Genomic DNA, 22,483 nt, shown 5'->3' on the forward strand with positions numbered 1-22,483 from the left:
CCCCATGGGAATTGATTTTTTTATCGAACTGGAAGGCTTCTAAATCTGCATTCTACCCTTCAAGCCGATTCAATACGTGCAAGGATACCAACCTATTGCACAAAAATGATTCAAAAGGGTATGCGCATTGAAGTGATTCTACTATGATCTGAACCCTAACTGGAATTTACTGAAGTCCTTTATTGTTCGGGGGAAACAGGAAATCCTTCACCTATCCGTTCAGCAAAATATCGCTCTTAATTTATCGTTTCTGTCGCACAAGGAAATATAGTGATGTACTATAGAGATATTCTCCATGTGTCTATTGCAATAGAAATCTCAGCCGAGAACGTAGCCTTCGAATGTTGAGTATACATTCGCCTGGAGGTTTCTTATCTCTCTCCAGTGAGTTAACTGGAACTTCTCCGGTGCGCGGACATTTACCCCCGGCCATAAGTGGAGGAGGGGACCCATCTCCCCCCCCCCCCGACACGCTCAGATTTATGGTTCGAGAGAGCAGGAGCGGCGGCAGCCTGTGGTGGCATATTCCGCGTTCACATTCAACCCTCGCTCCAGACATGTTTCAAATAAAAGTGACGCTCGATTGTTATAACTGATGACCATATGGGGCAAATCGGTTGGAGAGCACATGATCCTCGTTGCATTGGACTTTTGAGTATTATCAGGCTTCAATTGCTTGAGCTATTAAGAAGATAGACCTGTGAGGGAGAAAACCATCATAGGATCACAAAACCTTGCTATGTCCGATAACACAAGTGGCACATTGACTGATAGTTATAGAATTTCGTTTTTCCGCTGAATAGTTGAGGCCTTTCATTGCTTTTAGTTGAATCATATTTATTTATTTATTGCCACATCACCGAAAAGAGCGCTATTTAGCCTTTACATCGGGGTTTTCATAACATTTAAAAATGAAATCTACACGTACATCTATGCCCAGGATCAGGGCAGCCTACTACGTGGGACTCGAACCCGTGAACTTCGGTTTAGCAGGCGAGGACTTTACCCCACCGCTTCCGAAACCAGCAAACTCAGAAGTCTAAGCACTACTAAGCACTCCTCCTTTTTTCTATTACTAAACGGCTGGTGTCCTGACTCCCCGTGCCACACGCCTATCGAAGCTGTTCACAGGGTAGAATGTAGATGTAATATTCGATGAATCCATTTTTCGTCTATAGAAGAGATACCTGACCTTGCGAGAAGTCCCCGAATAAGTTACCCGTCATGGCAGAGTCGCTAGAAAAATGTGTACAGAACCAAGGGCAGTACTTTGAAGAATTTAAAGCAGTGTTTCCCAAAATTTTTCGAGCCACTGCCCCCTTGGATCCATAAACCTATACTCAACGCCCCCCTAATCGGTATCTTTAAAATAATAATCAGAATCATATACTAATTAACCAAATAAGGAACATTGTAATAATTAAATTAAAAACAATGACTAATTAAATGACTAATAAATAATTAAGTTCTCTGTGTCGTGAAGTTGTACAAACGATAGACCAAATGAAACTAAACCCCTTCAAACGTTTCCCTTGTGCAAGAATGGCTTGGAAATATTTTTCAACTGTTCTTACTTTAAAATGTAAGAAAACACATGGTTTAAAATACTTCCATACGCGGGAAACAAAGTAAACTTTAGAAGCGAAGCTTGAAAACGAAGACAAAAGGAAGGCTACGGAACATTCGCATTTGTCACATTGTCAGGACCCTCCGGCGCCCCCCTGCCGCCCCCTTGGCACTTTTCACCCCCATAGACTACAGCAACGCCCCCCAGGGGGGCGGTAGCGCCCACTTTGGGAACCACTGATTTAAAGTGTATGTGCAAATCTGTACAATAATTACCTTTTAACAAAATAACTGCATTACTTTCGGAACGCACCCTGTCCTTGCCTCGGCTGGATTGACAGGATCGCACAATAGGTGGCAGGAGCATGTCAACGCCATTTCCACTGGAGAAATATTTCCACGAAAGATTTTCGGCCCCAGCACATTCAGCAATTTTCCCGTAACGCACTTGTTGCACCACTAGCGCCGAAAACGAGACCACCCGACGGACGGCAGAGGCTATTCGCGCGATATGATCCTCAGGCAGCCACGGCGATTAGCACACACACACACACACACAGTTGAGTTGAACGGACGTGTTTTTGACGCTCCCGCTTCTACTGCGTTTTTCTGTGTTTCTGCGTATTTTCTCTTATTTAGAGTGATACCATTTTGCGTGTGAGTTTTATTCCTATCCAGTGATACTTTCGAGTGCTCTCAAACTTTTGTAGTTTCTCAGTTATCAGTGATTCTCTTTTTACCGGCACCGGCCTCTTTCCTGGCCGGTGTTGGTTGCCGTTGTTCCCGAGGACTGCTCCCCCTTCGCCGGGGTGAGAGTCCGATTTTACGATGCAGTCCAGCCGTGAGCGCGTCCCCTGCTCACCATCGCGGGATTCCGCCGCACTCGTGCCTGCAGATCATTCTTCAGAAATGAACGTCTCCCAGGATCTATTTAGTCAAGCGTTCTCTCCAGAAGTGTCACTGATTACTGCCTCTCAAGTGCTCCCTAGTGCTACGCTCTCCACTATTGGTCAATGCGATCGTTCATTGCGACCCGAGGTTGCACCCGTGAAGCCCTTCCCTGATATAGCAGGAAGGCAACATCCACTTGTGCCTTACTCTCCCTCACCATTATCGTTAGCCATGTGTCCAGCATCACGTGCATTGACGAATGAACCTTTCACCCCAGAGTCAGCAAGTATTCTCAAACGAGAAAGAGGATCACTTAGGATTCGTTCCTTAACTGATATTTCTACCATGTCTCATAGTACTTCAAATATTCGGCAAAACAAGTCTTGGAATGACCTGTTTCGTTACAACTCCCTGCCTGAACGTGCTCTCTCGTTTTCGGAACTCGCAAGTTTCTCCTTTCCATCCTCCGCGTCCATTTCTTCACCAAGACCTACTCAATCACCCCAGTTGACTCCATATTCCTCAGCCTTTAGCACCTCCTCTTCTCCCACTCCGTCAACCTCTGATGCCGCGAATATTCGCGCTCGAGTAAACAGACACGCACCACTCCCTGAGGCCCACCCTCCTTCCTCTCCCCACCCACCCCTCTCCCCCACTCGCCCTCTGGTCGTCAACACGCCTGATATCCCTGTCCCAAGCTCCGCGGCCTTGCTTACCCGTCATCCCTCCCCCACTCTTCCTCCAAAGACCGCAGCTGTTAGTGGGCTCACCTTCGCCTCCGTTACGGCACGAACCACCCCGCTAGCGGCTCATTCCGCCGGACAATTAAACGCTGCTGCCCCTTTTGTTTTCAAAACGAAACGCGTGGCGTTCAAAACTGCAGGGCCTACGCGTAAAAGAGGCATCATCTTCCAAGCCCTTCCCAATACTCCGACGAAAGAATATGTTTACGCTCTCGCCGACCTGCTTGGTGGCGGTCATACTATCACCCATGCTACACGCCTCCCGTTTGAAAGGGTGTGCTTATACCTTCAATCCGACGAATTAGTGGAAGATTTTATGCGGAATCATGGTGGAGTCACTATTAGAGATATGTACTCTCCAGCCCGACGAATGACATCAAAAGTCGACAGATTGGTGATTTCCCACATTCCCCCAGAATTTCCAGACGGGGATCTTATTGAAATCCTAAGTCAGGCGATGCGTATTGTGAGCCCTATCCGTACGCTTTCTTTCGGCATCTCTCAAGATGGTTTTTCCCACATTGGAAGCTGGAGGAGGCAAGTGTATGTTGTCCTGAGGGAAGGAGTAACTCTCCCGGACTCGATCCTCATTGAAACGGGCAATAATACCGCACACCGCATCTATCTTGCTATAGATGACATGCGATGTTATCAATGCGGAAAAGAAGGCCACAAAGCGTCTACTTGTAGCACCAGATTACATCGAGCTGATCTCCTTGGTCAAGACAGCATAGCTCCTGACGTCACTCCCTCCTCCTCAGGATCAACTCACTCACATCCTCAGGAGACTGAAGTTATATCAGTGCCTTCATCCGCTGCTCTTCCTCAAACAGATTTCCCGTCTCCCTCTTCCCCTCCTCCCCTTCCTCCTCCGCTCCCTTCTTCACTCTCTTCCCCACTACCCCCACCTCCCACTGAAACTCAATTTTTGCCGCCGCCTCCACCTCCTCCTTTCGACTCTCCCTCCTTTCACTCTCCTGATCAACCTCCCACTGCTGACATTCTGAATGATTTTCCGCTAATATCCCAAAACACCCCTACGACTGATGGTGGATCCTCACCAACGCCAGGAACAGTTTCACCTCAAGATGACAAAATTATTACTGGTGCTAAACGGAAAACTTTCGCACGTGACACCTCCGCAAACACGTCCCCCCCTGCTTCCCCTACGAAAAAGAAAGGCTTTGCAGACATTCAGTCTTCGCAAAAGAATGTCATATCCCCATACTCCTCTCAGTTTCTAGCTAAAGTGAGTGAGATCCTTGAAGAGGAATCACCACCCGTCATCCCGGTTAATATTGTGAAGGACTTTTTGATTAAGGCTTACTGCCACAATGACCAACTATCTGTGGCTAAAAGCATGACGGACGATCTTCCGAATTTGGTTCTTGCCCTGAAAAGTATTCTTTCCGCCACCACCAAAAGAACCTACCGCGCACGCTTGCAACGACTTTTATCTGTGCTCACAGCTAAATAACTCCTAAGTGTGCCCTTTTTCGACTGTGATGTTATGCCACTACGTGTCTTACGTTTTTAAGCTTTTTTATTTACGTATGCGTATACGTATGAATGTGTATTTATATATTTATTTATTTAAACTATCTTTTCAACAAGTCATATTTACGGAATTAGAATGTCAGCACTTACATTCATGACCATAAATACACGGTCAATTCGTAGCCAGTACAAATGGGCCCAGCTCACACTCTATGTGCAACAGCATCACCCAGACTTTATTTTGCTGCAAGAAACCAACACCATCTCTCCTCCAATGGATTCCCTTGCGCAATATGCTTTTTATTTTTCTGAAATCACGACCATCAATACGGGAACTGCAATTGCATACAAAAAGAATCTAGCAGTACAAGTACTTGCGGCTGAGGTCATAGTTCCCGGGTATGCTAATGCCATCATCTTACGTGTTTCGCAGCCCAGCCCTTTAACTCTCCTTCTCGTATCGTTCTACGGGCCTCACGAGCAAGATCATGCCATTTTCGTGACTCTGGAGGTGCATAATTTCATCGGAGCGGCATCAACGCAATATGGAAACTCAGGTCTTACAGTGGTTGTGGGCGGTGATTTTAACACCACGTTATCACCGCTGTTTGATAGAAGTTTAGGCACTGAGCGTTGCTCTAGATATGCTGCCACTCTTCAGCGTCTAGTACTAGACAACGACCTAATTGACTCTTGGTCGAATCACCATGGCAATAAACCAGGTTTTACACATTTTAGCCGTAGAGGCGAAGGTTCTCGAATTGATCGTATATACTTATCCGATCATTGTGCTGCTGAAATTTCTAGCGTAGAGTGTATTGCTTCTTTCTCTGACCACCGTGCCTTGCTGGTTCGTCTGCGCACTGAAGTGCGACGAAATAGGGCGCCCTACTGGCGATTTGACAATTCACTTTTGTCTAGTCCCTCTTATTGTGAGAGAGTCAGGATTTTAATACGCGCTGTATTGGATGACGACGCAGAAAAAGACCCAATTCATCTATGGGAAACCATTAAAGAGGAAATTCGTGAGCATGGTATGGTTTATCAACGCTTACTGCGTCATTCCTTGCAAACATCCATTCTTGACGGACAGTTTGAGAGGGACGCCAGAGCCATGGTTGCCAAAGTTGGCTGGGAGACAATACTCTCAAACGATGCACCGGCTGCCGTTCACTTGTCTAAATGGGCTGATAAGGTTCGATCAAAACCCCTTCTTTCCTTAATTGTTGACGGAAGGGTCATTAAAGATCCTTGCACCCTAGCTACTCATGTGAAAAAGCATTTTTCGGAAATTTACGCTCCTTCTCGGAATAATAATTCCAACATTACTGATTTCGAAGATATCCTCTCCTCCTTAAATCAGTTGGACTCAGAAGATCGGGAGAATTTAGATCGTTCGATTACTGCTACTGAAATTTTCGACGCCTTGAAAAAAATTAATAAAAATAAAACACCCGGGATGGATGGGATTACGGCGGAATTTTACCTACACTTCTGGAATGACTTAAGAGGACCTTTTCGACGAATGTTAATAGCCAGCCTTGAGCGTGGTTACTTGCCACGCACGTCGTCCACGGTCATTATATCTCTTATGCCAAAGGGTAAAAACATTGACTCTCTCGACAACTGGAGACCTCTCTCGATTACCAATACAGATTACAAAATTGTAGCAAAAGTGCTTGCCACTCGCCTATCTAGAGTGATCAGCAGTGTGGTGTCTCCAGAGCAGAGCTATTGTGTTCCTGACAGGACAATTTTTGACTCGATATCTGTCATACGTGACATGGTTCACTTTCATAATGAGAGAAACCTACCCCTCGCAGTAGTCTCGCTCGATCAGAGCAAAGCATTCGACTTTGTCGATCACCATTTTCTCTTCAGTGTTTTACAAAAGATGGACTTTGGCGACATATTTTCTGGTATGGTGCGAACTTTGTACTCACATTCTGTGTGCCACGTGAGAGTGGCGAATGGATTGACTGCTCCTATTCCATTTCAGCGAGGAATACGGCAAGGCTGCCCACTTTCGGGACTACTTTACAGCATTGCTTTTGAGCCAATGCTTCGCCGTTTAAAAAATGTTATTGCTGGAGTAACTCTGCACAGTCACATTCAAATGGGCCTTACATTTAAAACAAGTGTTTACGCAGATGACATTAACATTTTCATTAATTCTGAGGAGGATTTCCCCCGTGTACTTCCAGCCTTTGAATCCTACTCGCGATGCACAGGAGCCAAACTCAATGTCAATAAAAGTAGTGGCCTTTGGGCGGGTTCGTGGAGAACACGTACTGACTCTCCACTACCTATACGGTGGACTAATTCCGGTAATAAGTATCTCGGTGTCTGGATTGGCAATGACTCCACTGAGGAAAAGGAAAAATTACACATTATGCTCATGGATAAAGTGACTAAGGCTCTTGATGCGTGGAAACCTCGTCTAACATCTATGTCTCTACGGGGAAGAGTCCTTACTGTGAATCAGTTTGTTGCCCCGAAAATTTGGCATCTATTACAAGTCCAAACACCGGCTCCCCATGTCATCAAGCGACTTCAATCTCTCTTGGTCCATTTCATATGGAACGGTAGGAAACACTGGGTGGATGCACTCACCATCAAGGCTCCCTTGAAAGAAGGAGGGCTCGGCCTAGTTGATGTCCAATGTAAAATATGGACATTCCGTATCATCTTTGCGCAAAGGTTCCTTTCAACGCCCCATGCTTCCCCCTGGCGGTCACTGGCCACACTTAGGCTAATGCATATATATAACTCAGATGATGTTTTAACCCTATTCACCAAGCCCCGGCGAGTCATCGCATCTGGAGAACTTTACTACCACTCTGTCTTTCAAGCATGGAAAAAGATGGGCGTTCGTTCTTTAACACTACCTGGTTTTCAACAGGACGCTGTGGGCCTTATTACAGCATTCGCCGTGACAAGCACTAGAAGTGGAGAACCTTCTCAACTTCCCTTGGCAAAGAGGAAAGTGTACCCTCAAATACTATACACCACAAAACGCAAGATTTGGCCATTAACAGGAAAGCAGGGTGAGGACGTGGAATGGCTCACCTTGCGTACTCCACCCACCCTAGGACATGATGCTGACATAGCCTGGAGGCTCGCTCATGGTGCCCTTGCGGATGGAATTTTCCTCCTTCATGCTCACTTCCAACTGACAGCTGACTGCCCATGGTGCCCACAAATAGAAGCTAGTATTTGGCATCTTATTTTTCTCTGTCCGAAAACTAATGCAATATGGCGTCGGGTAATCTCTGCGATTAAATTGTTGACAGGTATGCGTCAAATCTTAAGGGCGCATATTTTTGGTGGATTATCGACGAAGGGCGTCTTCAATAATCAGGGGCTTTTTCTCGCCAATTTCTTATTAACTCTTACCAAGGCCACTATATATAAAGAGCTCACCCTCCTCCATCGAGGAAAGAAAACTTCTGTGGACTACCTTCATTCCTTCCAGATGTCCTTGAAAAGGCGCATTGAGAAGGAAAGGGAATTTCATTGCGCCAATGATTCCATGGAATCATTTCTGAAATGTTGGGCATTTCAAGATTTTTTAGTTCTGCGAACTACAATGGAAGTAAGCAACACCTGCCCTCTACTTATGTAAAGACTTTCCTTAACCACGGTTAAAGTCGGAGTCGTCTTCCTCTGAACCTCGCAGTAATATACGGGGGGAATTACGGGACCAAGGTTGCGGTAACCAGCCCCTTCGGCGGTCCCCTCCAACCGTTGCTGCTTGGCTAGGTGAGAAGGCGACAAGTTCGACGGATAGAATGAAATGGGATGAAATGAATGATAAACATGACGATTAAATGATGAAATGATTTTTCAATAAATGAGGTGTTGAAGAGAGAATAAATATTCCCCTTACCGTGGTAATAATAATAATAATAATAATAATAATAATAATAATAATAAAACACACACAGGCCACCGAACAGCGGACGCGACGAACGCGGAATGACTGACTCCTAGAAACGCTCGCAGCGCCATATCATCAGCAGCCGAGGGGAAAGGATAATTTGGAAGTTAGAGAAACAAAGGCAATAAAAATCAAACGCAGAGCAGCCAATGTAGAGGAGAACGACCAACGCCTCCACACTGTCCAAATGCCCTTCGTCGCAACCCTAACTTATTGTTAGTGGAGCTCGCCATCCGACCCAGTGCAAAAAGGGAGGGAAGCAACCTCGCGCAGATCCTACTACTTGCAAAGCTTCGGATCAATATTTCGAGTTGCCTTGGTGGGCAGTGGTGGTGGGCAGAATGTTAAAAATAGTTTTCGTGTATCATCTTATTTTAATGCTTCGTAATACATAAATATTTAGAAGAGTGATAAGGATGAAATGGATCGACCGAGTAAGTGATGAGGAATTTGTTCCTCAAGAGCAGACTATCAAAGCTGAGAAGAGCAGGAGAGAAGAGGAGACTCGTGAAAACCGTGATAATAGGGCGGAACAATCTTTCCAGCCAGATCGTGAGACATGGTGGCCTGAAAGAGGCAATTTTCGATGTCAAGAGCTTAGAGGGAATACCTCAATTAAAATATATGGAACTGATAAAGGAGCTCGTGAAAGAGAACAAATACGTAGGCGTTAAAAGATCAGCTTACAGGAGTATTGAGTGGAGAGCTTCAGCATCTGGCAAATCTTAGGATTGTTGGCCAGAGACGGTGAATACTGATGTCCTTTTAGGGAAATTATGAAGTATAATAAAGCCACGCCCTCAATTCCAAGCAATACGTTGCATTCAAGTGAGTGGCATGTATGGATCCTAATTTAGGGTACTTACTCCCTCACCCCTCCGCCCCTGACTATCCACTCCATGTATTAGTTTCGTCCGATTGAAGATCGTTGGAGACCGCCACGACGCTTTAGGAATATCTACTCGTCAAATTCAGTCAGGCGACTTAGGCCCTTCGGCTTTTTCTATCCCTCATTCGGCCTAGTAGTCCTAAGCTATAGCCGAAGTTGATGGTTCGATGACGGTAAGAGGAAGCAACGATAAATAAAAGTCTAAGTTAACCCATTTTAAATAAGGAGAGCCCTCGATATTTCATAATATAATATACAACAGAGCAGTGTGGGTTTCTTGGTTAAACTTTTGCGGGTGATCGTCATTATAAATAAAAACTTTTGGGATGTGTCTGCGCATCACTGTTAGGGTGGTCTCAACGCTTCCCCACCGATGCTGGTCGCTTTTTCGTCGCTGATGAGGCACGGCTTGTTAATTCACATTCACATCTACGTCAGGTAGAGCAGAGAAAGGAGCACGCGGATCGAATGCTTTTTTCAGGATTAATAGTCGCCGCGCGAGGCTAATGCTGAGGCTGGTGTCCCTGCTAACATTTTTCTTGTCTTCCTTTGGCAAACACAGGATACTCTTAGGACGGCCAACCCCTTGGGTCCCCTGGACCCTATTGGATCGAAACTCAGACTACTAGTAGATAGTAAATGATATCGGAATAAAAAATACTTTGCACAAGTCGTTATTATATATGAGTCTCGGCTTTCGGGCGTTCCTCCGCGTTGAGTTGTCCAGAGGTGACGACAGTTTCTCCAGCCATCCTGCTGGCATCTTCAGGTCAGAAGTGGCTGGAGAAACAACAGGATAGCTGGAGAAACTGTCGTCACCTCTGGACAACTCAACGCGGAGGAACGCCCGAAAACCGAGACTCATATGGAGAAATGCCGCGGAAACCTCAGATCTAAGTCGTCATCATACTTTCTGAAAATTATTTTTGAGACTCAGGAAAATTCGACGACGGTCATCTCTACAGCAATTTGAAATTTCAGGATTACTAACGCCACGTTCTAAATGAGTGAAACGTCACGAAACAGAACGACGAGATGGGAGCGATGAGTTCTCTTCGTATTGCACGATAATTTTTCCCCCAGTTAATCGCGCCCCAATGGCTTCGCTACACATCCCGCGGGCGGAGCCATTTCGTGAGAATACCCTCGCATTTGCATCAGCAACGTAAAACACTTCCCGAACGATTTTCAACTCGTGCTCCGAAGCCATAAAATCACGCGGCATCCGTCGATCATCCCTCTATTTTTTCCATTTCGTGCGCAGAGGAGATTTCTTTTGTTTGTCGTCCGCCGCTTAGGAAATAGATTTATATTAATATGTAGAGTATTTGTGGCTTAGGCCATGCTAGTGTATACGGCCGAGAGCGGATTCCCTCGACCGAAGGTGATGGGCAGAGATGGGAGTTTCGGTTCACGTGATTTAATTCATCACGATGATTCAATTCTTCAAATCGTTCGTAATGAACAGATTCATAGAAATTCGCCATTATTTGGTAATCCAAGTCAAACGAATCTTTGACGCATTCGTAGTGGATCCAAGTGATTTTTGATTTCATCATAGATGGACGTTCAAGGAAATCAATGTCAATCATATTCGAATACACCGCACTTAGTAAAAGTCTGTCGACGGCGATAATATTTTACCTGCTTTGCCAAGATCACTTTCAAAGACGATAAACAAAGATAAACCTTCAGTCTCTCCATGTAATTACCTGTGCCCTCTAAATCCAAATCTGGTCCAATCGGATTCCGCAGAATATTAATTATCTACTGATTACGAACGAGTCATGTTCGTTGGATTCGGTCAACAGGACTCGATGATCACTCGATCCTTTAGCAACCCAACCAACCACAATTGGATGCGGATTCATCGTTCACTTTGAACGATGTTTTAAGAGAAGCGTGATTCAAATCATTCCGTTCATTCCAATGACTATTGAACGATTGAATGATTCATTCATGAACGACATAGGTCTAGAAGACGGCACCAAACCACACTACACTCACCCCCTCAATCTCAATTCCCCCCCCCCACTATTTCAAATAAAATGGATCATTTTATTTCGTAGAGGCACGCGATGAACGGGCCAATTTATTTTCTCTCTCTCTTTCTTTCTCTCTCGCGTTCCACCTTTTCATCCTCGGAGGCTAAATGTGACAGGGCGACCAGTCGATCGATGATACGCGGTGAAAGTAGGCTGAAGCAAAAATGATGTGAATTGCGCTGGGAAGGCAATGGCGATCCGAGATGGCGCACGTGCGGTACCACCGACCAATATGGATGAAGGCGGTAGAAGCACTCCGTCTGTCCATTAACAAAGGTATCTTTTTCATCTGTTGAAAAACACATGGCGTGAATCAATGAGGTCCGGGTTCGAATCCCGGTCAAGGCAAATGAATTTTCCTCCGTGGAATTTGCGCACGTTGGAGGTTGCCCTTGAGGTACACAACGGCAATCCCAAACCAATGAAAACGCTCAAATTTGCTCGTTCGCCAATTATTGTCTTTTTCGATGATGACAGAGTTTGGAAAATGAATATAGGCATATATTTCCGTTTTTAGATCCTTCGCCGACTTCTATAACTATTTGCGGCGAAAAATCGACGGATTCGACCGTTCCGCAAATGAGTCGATGGCGTCACGGACCCTTGCGAAGCGGGTGGCCGCCTCTGCGTTACTCCTCGGCCTCGCGTATCGGTCTCACGTGTTTGGTTGTTGATTAAGTTCCTGAAAACGATGCCGTCACTAAATGAGCGGCTCTCAGAGAACAAGTTAATAGCCAAACTAATAGAGTAACGACCCTAAGCTCCAACGAAATCACAGTCTCGTGAAAAGAGAGCAGCGACTTTCATATTTTTCATTTTACGATAATGTGAGAGTGACTGTTTGAAATAGTTTTCTTTTTATTCGCAAGTTATCTTCCCCAGCAGTCTACGAAATCCATTTGAATGAATAGATTATTTCGAGTGTGAATGAACAGCGATCTCTATCCCAGCCAAAATAATCGAAATCACACGTGTACAACAAACCCTCTCCAAATGGGCACTTAAATCATATAGGTAACAGCCCTCGCTAATCACTAACACTAAATAGCCTTCCGTTCGGCAATAAAAACTCGTTTGTCAGCTGCAACGGTAAATCGCTCCACATTTTCGGATCATTTCTAATAGCAGCGTAGAAATAAAAACGACAAATTACGGCGGGTTCAGATAAATAAATCCGCGTCGTCAGAAAGCCGTGGCACACATCCGAACAATAACCCTCCCTCGCGCGAACCTCCCACCCAGCCCCTCATCCATCCACATAGTGTCTCGTCAATTAGCCGAGCGTGACGAGGGTTGGCTAGTGATTGGAGGAAGGGAGCGGGGGGTGGGGGGTCGCAATAAGGGTACAAAGGAGCATGCCTCCGATTCAATTGGACACGAGCTCACTTCGTGGAATTTTCTAATGGTTACTTGGAATGAGTTGATCTATTCCACACACTATTTGGTACACCTCGACCGCCTTCAACACTCCAGCGTCATTTTCTAGTGGAAATACTTGAGTAAACCTACTTAAAGCGAGTATTTCCTCTTAAAAAAAATGACATGGGAGTGTTGGAAACGGTCGAAGTGTACCAAATGAAGTGTGAGAAATCGGCAAAGTTGTCGACTTATCTATTTAACCCAGAATAACCCAGACATTTAAAAAAAAACCGATTCAATTTAGCCCAAAGTGGATTCAGCACAAGTCACACTTCCACGGGGCAGACTGGGGCTTCGTGGATGCGATTACTAGCGTAGTGAGGCTCTAGTTTCTGCCGTTTGAACCCCTGTCGGTGCCAATGAGAACTGAATAATGACAAACATGCTTATATAGTAGGTATTCGCTATAGTAGATAGATATTGACTCCGCCAGTGTTTCCAGGGATACTAAATGAACTCGTGAGAAATAAGGCTCGAACATATTGGAAAGAGTTTTCTACGCCTTTGTCACGATGTTCGCTAAGTATTCGATGGAGGTCCTTAGTGATTGGAGCTACGTTAGAGCAGGAAGCCGCCGTGATGCAGCGTCGATGACGGCGTGGAAAGCGAAGGACCTCCACAGATGGCGGTCCCCAGATGCGCAGGGCACCTTTGTTTACGCGCCCATGTCGCCCTAATGCTCGACAAGCACGACTGGACAGCTTCCGCGAAGAGAGTCCGAGGCCTTCATTCGATCAAAGTGCTAGCGCTTCAACTTCGCTAGCGATGGCTATCGTATGTAGCACGCATCGCATGTTGATTTTACTACGCAAGCAATCAGTGTAGTGGCAGATTACTTTTTCCCATTTATTTCTTGTGAGGGTAAGCCAAACTTTCTTTTGAAGATAAGGAGATTGAATTAATCTCCTACGTCTTTTTTTTCTCCTGTATGCCTTATAAATATTGGAAACCGTGGGACACTTCTGTGTGGATGAAAGTGGTAAGATCTCATTTTGTAGCTGCAGTCAAAGCCTTTTCTCGCGTAAACTAGGCTTTAAAACAAACGCATACTTAGAAATCCCCGAGATTTCAAAGACTGGCCATAACAAATCCCTATTTACTGATGGTGATAGCTAAATTCTCGGGGCATGTTGTCGCCATTCACCGTATCAGCAATAGCCAGGGCCCAAGGATTACAATTGCCTTTTTTCCAAATTTCCCAGTTTAGAATACACACAGGGATAACGTGCCCTTTCTCACCCTTGCTGTATCCCTCTGCACTCAAATTACCTCCCCCTCCGCCCAACTGTCTCACCTTTCCCTATCGTTTCTCTTTGCTTTCGATTTCATTCTATACAATGTGGATGTAATCTTGATCAAGTACCATGATGATATGCCTCACTATGTTACGAAACCCGGCTTGCATACATTTAACATGAGTAGTGGCCCTTGTTTTGTAAAATACTTTCATTGACACAATATCAAGTCATCAGAGAATATATCCTGATGATATTTATTGCTCTCTAATGTAACAAACTTCCCCAAAGGAAAGCCTGAAGTGATTTCCCCTCTGGGTCCATGATTGCGGTCAGCGCTCGGCGTCTGTCTCCATCTCGATTCCCTCGCTTTGAACCTCGGAACCGTCGCAACGTCACGCACATTTTGACATTGAACGCGACGCCGCGCGCGCTTCACTAAAATATTCGCAATCGGCAGCTGTCGTCGGCGAATGCAGCGAATTGCAAGCCGATTCACTTCCCACATTCACTTTCCCTTTTACGACGCACGCGGAAAGGAACTTTTTTTACTCACTCGCATGCACCAACCTCCCTGCTCTTTGAGCACGTGAGATTTCTCTCTGTTAGGCACGCTTCGCGTCTTTTGGTATTGGGATGGATGGAGTTGCACACTACTTGGCCGTGTGCTCCAGTCGGAGCGAGACCTTCAAAGACGCACTTCGCCACCGCGACACCGTCATCAACCACAGACGCCGCGTTGTTTCTGTTTTTACCTTAAGAGCCCGTTCATGACACGGCTTTCAGCCACTCTTTGTTTGCATTGCGCATGCGCAGCAAGTATCACGGCAAGTTTCATACTGATGGTCCACGACAAGATTATCATGAAAAAAAGGTTTGAACCTCGGAGGAGATGTATATTTTTCTGGGGTTGAAACCCATATTTTGCCATGGCAACGCATCTACTGTCTACTGACCGATGGTTATCCGTAAAAACAAGAAATGAGTATCCAAGCCGTGGTTCCGTTTCGCTTCAATTTCCCCGATTTTACATTAAGTATTTGCTGGAAAATCTGAATTTCGAGGATGAGCATGATACTGGTCAATCGCTTTCTCAGAAACGAGTATTTCATTTTTTAATTTATCGACTGCAGCAAATTAAAATTAACTTAAAATGCTATCGTCATGAATAATTTGATAACTTCGTTGCATCGCATAAACTACCTTAATGGCATAATAGATCTGGGTTTATAACAGCTGGGCAGAATGTTTGAAACATTTAATACGCGTCCGCGAATATAACAATTATTCCACAAAAATGTATCAAATAAGGCATGTGTGATCGTTGAATACACGATATAGATAAAATTTCATGAAAAAAATAAGAGTCGATACCAACAAATAAATACATTTTTGATTTAGCACTAGTACTTGTCAACTCTGCAATGCGCAGCGTGTATATCTAGGGTGCAGTTTTGAATTCCCTGTGATTACTTAACTAAAGGAAGAAAGTCAAGTTTACTTTAACACCAATTTGTGGCACTTACACAATTTTGAAAAAGTTCTGCTCTCGGAAATGCTTTTACAATGGTCCGTTCTTCGATTGTATCGACTCACGCATCTATACTTGAGTTTTTTTAATAGCGTTCGAAAAGAAGCATCCGTTTTCCGAACGCAAAAAAGTTATGTTTCTCTTTCGAAACCGGATTAAAAAACTGATAATTCAATGGTAAGTAGCTGACGATAATGATGGAACGTAGAGATATATTTCCTTTTATTTCATAACAATCGATCAACTGCTTGTTAAGATACAGCGTTTGAGAAACTTGGATGCCTCGCCAAGGACATACATTTGGAGGGAGCAGCTGCCGTTTTCACGTGGTTGCAATCTTTCGCGGTCATTGCTATACGCATCACCAAGAGGATTTCACAGCGTCGGATTCCTGTGATGTGATGCGACCAGTAGTGGAGGCCACGAAAGCCCGAGTCACGAATACGCGAAAAGCACACCTGCACCCGAATACTAAAGCAACGCCCCAGTTGACTGCAACGGCATTCAACTGCAACGCTCGACTCGCACGAGTTATCAATGAATGCGAAGTTGAGAGTACAAATCGATTCGGGGCGTGGTCGATCTTCATTCGATTTATTTTCGAAGTTAAAGTACGTCAACGCAGGAGGGATCGATGATAATGCTCAATGTTATATTTCGATAGTTCCATCATCATTCTGGTGTAGACGGAATTGTGATCATTTCTAAAATTACATATTTGCACCATTTTGTAACTTGAACGTTGCTATGTAGTTTGAGAAAATATAGGAATATATACACATTGGCCGATGATAAGTGACGCTACGTAAAATTCCTGAAATGTAAAGAGAAATTCACGTGAAAACAAACGATATCGTCCGAATTAGCCAATCACAATGGAGTGAGCTCTACTCTCACCTATCCAAACCAACCTTCCGGTTGAACTGCTCATCAAGTGGCATTATGGAAAACTCCTTATACTCCTTCTTCGAAAGCATCGAGTATAACATTTATAAAATTCCTAATCACAACAAACAACATGGAAACAAATGCTTTCGTTTGCAATTAGATCCATTAGCGATTGCGATGTTTCTCAGGCTTCCCACCGGGTGAGGATTTCTAATATCGTCGACCTTTCGAGAAACGACGCGTCTTCCCCGTTCTATGAGGGTTCATACCCCCTCATTTATAGTTTTAAGTTACTCTGTTATATAATTTTAAGTTTCCCTGATTTCATAGTGACCGTTTGTCAAATCCCTGCTGCTTTTGTTCGCATTAACTCCACATTACGTGGTCGATCTTGTCTTCTTCCGAGCGCACCCGGGAAATTCACACACTGAGCTTCTTTGCTCCTCTCTCGGTAGGAATACGTGGAGGACGCGGTGGTGGACGGCATGCGGGCTTACCTCTTCCGCTTCAAAGAGGGCGCCTTGAACTACAGCCGCGAGGAGAACAAATGCTACTGCAAGAGCACGTGCCTGCCCTCCGGACTCATCGACGCGGAATCTTGCTACTACGGTGAGTTACACTTATGCATCTCTCTCCCACTTGCGCCCAAGTCTCCCCTGCATGCCCGAGGAAAGATTGCGATACTCCTTCCGAAACATATATACATAAATAAATAACGAGATACACAAAGACACAGGAAAAATTACACACAAAATATTTGTCAGACGTTTCGGTGGGATCACCCACCATTCTCAATGAGAGAGTCATAAGGGTGGGTCATCCTACCGAAACGTCTGACAGGCTTTACCCGGCAATGGCGCAGCGAGAGGGGGGGTTTTGGGGGTTAACCCCCCCCCCCCCCCCCAGAGCTCAGAATTTTTAAAAAGTTTAATCCATTTTACTTAAATGGATTAATATTAATTACAGAATAGTGTAAATATTGATAAAATATCCCTCCGAAAGCCGTAAAACTCACCACTTTGAACCCTATATCTTGAAAATTTTCTAAAGGAGTGCCATCGCACCTCCCGCTTACCCTGGCGGGTATTCCACACCCCCAGACACCCCAGTATTGGTTATGCCTAAAACCCACCCAGCCTTAATTCCTAGCTGCGACCCTGTTACCCGGTACATTTTAGCGTTCATACGTTTTTACATTGACTCGCAAGGGTTGATATACCTAATTTGTACGAATAATGGTGTAATTAAATTTTGGCAAGTATAATCAGGAGTTTCTTTAAAAAAAATAGTATCAGTTAATCCAAGACAAGCGCGTTGCAAATCATTCGTGGAATTGGGCAAGTTTACATATCACCCGGGAGAGGGACATTAGGTCGATCGCGAGATTAAAATGTATCTACTTCCAATATAAATTTCAGCATAAACAATGTGTTGTAATTTGATAATGCATATTTATACCTTTTTATTGCTAGCTTTTAACGTACCTGTGTGTTTTGGAATGATTATTTTTATTGTAGGTAAACTTGATTTCCCTTAGAACATTGGGAAAGCATTGAATAAGTAAATTGTGGTATGAAATAGTTAATTTTAATGACTTAATAATTTATAGATAGATTTGGGGTTAAATTCGCATCAAAACTAGATTGGAAAATGCATAATTATCAGGGGGGGGGTGATTTTAAACACTGCATCTATTCATGAGAAATTTTAAACAAAAGAAACGAGGGAAATGGGCGGCATGACTGTGGTTCATCTTGTGTTTGAATATGCCACTCCAGTGTGCTATCCTCGTAGTAAAACAGATGTTTCAGAGCTTGAAAAGTTCAAAGGAAGGCTGCCATGTACACTCTATGGAGGTATAAAAGGAGAGATAGCTATGCCAGGGTGTTTGGGATGAAAACCAGTGAAATTAAGGCGAATACGAGATCTATAAATTTATATATCCCGCATTTTATGAAATAGTGGGCTTGGGAGGAAATAGGTCAAAAGATGCCCTGGACTCACCCTGAGATACATGGGAAGGAACGATCACAAGTTCATAATTAAATTCAAGAAGCAGACATTGGAGATTTTGAAGGAAGCCTTCTTGCATAGAGGAATGACTTGACCTGAAGAAAATTTTAAGATCCTCCTCTCAATTGTTAAAATTTTTAAGGATAAGCGTTCCTCGATTATTGGTCGATGTCATTGTGGCTGTTTAGGGAGCATTGGCAAATTGCGAATTTAGTGCGACTTGGGTCAAATTTCATTTTTTTAATAGTGTGGTATACTTGTATGTTCTTTGTGTTGTGTATTTATGTTCCTTTTCTTTGCTCATATACTCATTATTCTTATTTTACCACCACGCGATAACCTATTTGTTATAATATGTATTAAGTAAATAAATGAAAATGTTTAAAGATCAGCTGATGGGAGAATCGAGTGGAGAGCTGCGTCGAATCAATCTTCCGACATTTCACTGTAGGTGACGATGTGCTTCTCTTCAATGCGAGCGTGGGTGTACGTTGCATTTCACTTTCCATGCATATTGATTTCCTTCGCGCTTTTTAATTCGTTTCTTTCCATCTCCATCAGGATTCCCGATAGCTCTCTCGTATCCGCACTTCTATCAAGGCGAGGAGAGCTTGGTCGAGGCAGTCCAAGGAATTAAGCCTATTGAGGAGGAGCATGCTTCTTACTTCTACGTCCAGCCGGTGAGTACCTTCTCAACACTTGCATCTTTATTATGCACGGGAAAGTCCATTGAGAGGCATAGTGGAGTGGCGAATCTCATCCAATCTCACGTGAGGGAGAGGGGACACAATATCATATAGTTTCTTCTGTCAGAAACTGTAAAATTTCGAGATTTATATAAGAATATTGCTGTTCAATTTTTTTTACAGTGATTCTATAAATACGCCCTAATTAGTCTAATAAAGAGAACTAAGCAAATTATGGTTTTCATAAATCTAACGCAATTTAGCACACAAGGGGAGACCATGTACCTTGCTCCGCCTTTTTCAATGCCGTATTCTTTATGGCCTTCGGAATGGTGAACACATCTCTGCATAAGAAGTGGTTCCGTTGAATGGGCCTTAGTTTGGCTGTAATTAATTAATTTTCATGCGGTATTTTTCACAAGGCGAATTTAATTCCAAAATTTCGCTCTCCTCAGCAGGCGGGATAGTGGTAGCGTATGTGATTCCCACTCGGGAGGCCAGGGTTCGGAGCTTCGTCATGGCAGTTTATTTTGTTGTCTTCTTTGTGATCATGCGGCGTCAAGTTTTTCATGGAAGTTTGTTTTCAATGAAGGAGTTCCCAGTGCGATTTACAAGATAAGTATGTGGCAGCATTCCTAGCCCTGCTCAGGAGCTACCCTGCAGTAGACATTGATGTGCCATCGTTGTGGAGAAACTTCTTTACAGCTGTCACAAATATTAAATACTAATAATATTACTACATCGGTTTTTTTTATGTGTAGCTTCTGGGCATTGAAAACATGAATTTTAAGGCCGTATCGTATAGAGGGAGGGTGTCAAAGCGTACCCCCTACGAAATGTTTGGGAGAGACCTGTTTTCCTCCCTCTAAAAATTGTTTCCTTTCATACATGGGTCGGTCACTCTGCACTGGAATCGCAATTCATGATTCAGTAAATAGAAGGAAAAGAAAAGTTAAGACGAATATATAATCCCCAATTAGCCATTCTCTCCAAAGTTAAACAAGAAAACGTGAAAGTTGCTCCGGCCCACTTTTCACGAGTTGATAACATGGACATGATTTGTCCTCTTACATCAATTCGTTCATGAAGAGCCTATCATTGAGAGGGGGAATCGCTTCAAGAGAGTAAACAAAAACGAATCACACGAGGCCGAGGAGAGGTTGATAAGCGACCCGTACCTACGGCAGGAATTCATTCTTTCGTCATTTTATTCGCATAAGAGTTACGGCAGTTGATGTTTCTTGCGCATAGCTAAGATGGGGACAGGTAATAACGAGAAAAAAGTCTCTTTATTTTTTTTATCTACCACAATCATGACAAAATAAAATTTGGGACAGAGTCCACATTACCCCCGGAAATGTGCCCTCTCTTCAAAAGAAACCTCTCCCTAGAATTTCTTTCTCGCTACCGCCTCGCCAGAAAATTCATTCCTCCCATAAAATCAATCAAGTTCCGAACCACAAGATGCCTCGCGTGTGTTTGTCATAGTGATAACATAGATAAACAACGCGCTCTTTTCTTTTCAGGACGTGGGGCTGCCGCTAAGAATGGCTGCCCGATCTCAAATCAACATGGCCGTCCGCGAAATGACTGGCATTCGTCGGGTGGAGAGATTCCGAAACATGGTCATACCTCTGCTCTGGACTGAGCTGGTAAGTCGATAAATATCTTCGATGGATTGCGAGCTAGACAGTGAGACAACGATTTCACCGCTAAATAATTACCTATATTAAATTCCACAGAAATATTTTAATCGGTAACCCCACAGATATAATATACTGAAGATACCCCCAATCTGTGGTAAACCCCAACAGACACAATTTTTTTGACCGAGTTGGGTCAATATTAAATTAACATAAGAATTAGCGAAAGTTTCGAACGCGCAGTGTTGTGATAAATTTTCTCATGCGCGTCGCAGTTTTTTTTAAACCGTGATTAGTGGAACAAGAAGCCTCGGAATTAGAAATAACTCGAAATTGAGAAGTAAACTCGGAAATAGAATCGATGTGGCTGAGAAAGAGCTCAATACAATTTCAATAGGTACCTGAAGTGCAGTCAGTAGCGGGTTGACTCAAGGGGGGTGCCAAAGATATCTTCAGCTCCCTTTACTTTTTTGGTAATAAAAAATAATCAAGTCACCAGTTTAATATAAACTGACAAGACAATGCTATCTTTCGATATAAAAAGACTACAATAGGGTAGTTTCATTCGTCAAAGAAAACGAAAGGCATTGATTACGATTCGTTACCCACCGTTAGTGTATTCATAATATGCAAATTATTTGGTTTTAGAAATACCGGTTTAGGCGAATGGCAATGGTCAATTTTATCCTCATTTGAAAAAGGCCAAATTGGCGCCCATGCCATGCCACTCCACGTGACGTCACAGGGACCTAATTTCTATACGAGTAGATAGGAGTTTTACATCGTCTGAGATTACCAATGCATGCATGAGGCACAGAGGTCAGGGAAACCTCTTAATAATCCTATTAAAACTGCCTATGGTCGGAAAGTTTCCTACGCTTGATAAATTATTAATAATCCTTATTTAAGCCAATCGCTACCAGCTAGCTGGGTACTCTGCTACCTACTAGCATCCTGCGTCGTATCAGCGCTCGAAGCCTCGCCCCAAGGTCACCTAACCTGCGGCAACGGGAACCAGAGTGACGTCACACGGAGTTTTCCCAGCATTCATACTTAGCCGTCGCGTTTTCGCGCGCTTGAAAATTTTTACTTTTCATTTAATCGCGAAAAATAGATATCATTTAAAAATCTTTTATGCGTGAAATAGTACTCCAGGAGTAATAATATTTCGATACAGGCAATAAAAAAATAATAGGAAACCACCCTATTGTGGTTCTGCAATGTGCGCGGCTCAGCAAGGGGAGGGGCCCCAATATGTATCCGCTATCCCTAATTGAATATTTATGAAATAAATAAATATATTATTGAGCATCAAAACTTATTCATTCTAAAAAAAAATGAACATGGTCATTACAGTAAGACAAGTCATCTATAAAATAAACGAATGCACCCATTGAAAGTTGTTGAAAGCTCCCCCTCTCACATAAAAGTTAAAATTCACAACTGCTGTCAGACAATAACTTAATACAATTAACAGGATGTTGACAAAGAACACAT

At 43.7% G+C, this 22,483-nt stretch overlaps 1 protein-coding gene across 1 annotated transcript in view; it reads left to right on the top strand.

Moving 5' to 3' along the window:
* LOC124154680 (scavenger receptor class B member 1-like) overlaps nt 1-22,483 on the top strand; it is a 77,725-nt gene that overhangs the window by 52,822 nt on the left and 2,420 nt on the right. The window contains exons 7-9 of the mRNA XM_046528557.1: nt 17,100-17,253; nt 19,219-19,337; nt 20,870-20,995. Of these exons, the coding sequence (XP_046384513.1) occupies nt 17,100-17,253; nt 19,219-19,337; nt 20,870-20,995 (399 nt within the window). The remainder of the gene's footprint in view (nt 1-17,099; nt 17,254-19,218; nt 19,338-20,869; nt 20,996-22,483) is intronic.

The sequence above is a fragment of the Ischnura elegans genome, chromosome 2, assembly GCF_921293095.1.
Source record: "Ischnura elegans chromosome 2, ioIscEleg1.1, whole genome shotgun sequence".
Classification (NCBI taxonomy): domain Eukaryota; kingdom Metazoa; phylum Arthropoda; class Insecta; order Odonata; family Coenagrionidae; genus Ischnura; species Ischnura elegans.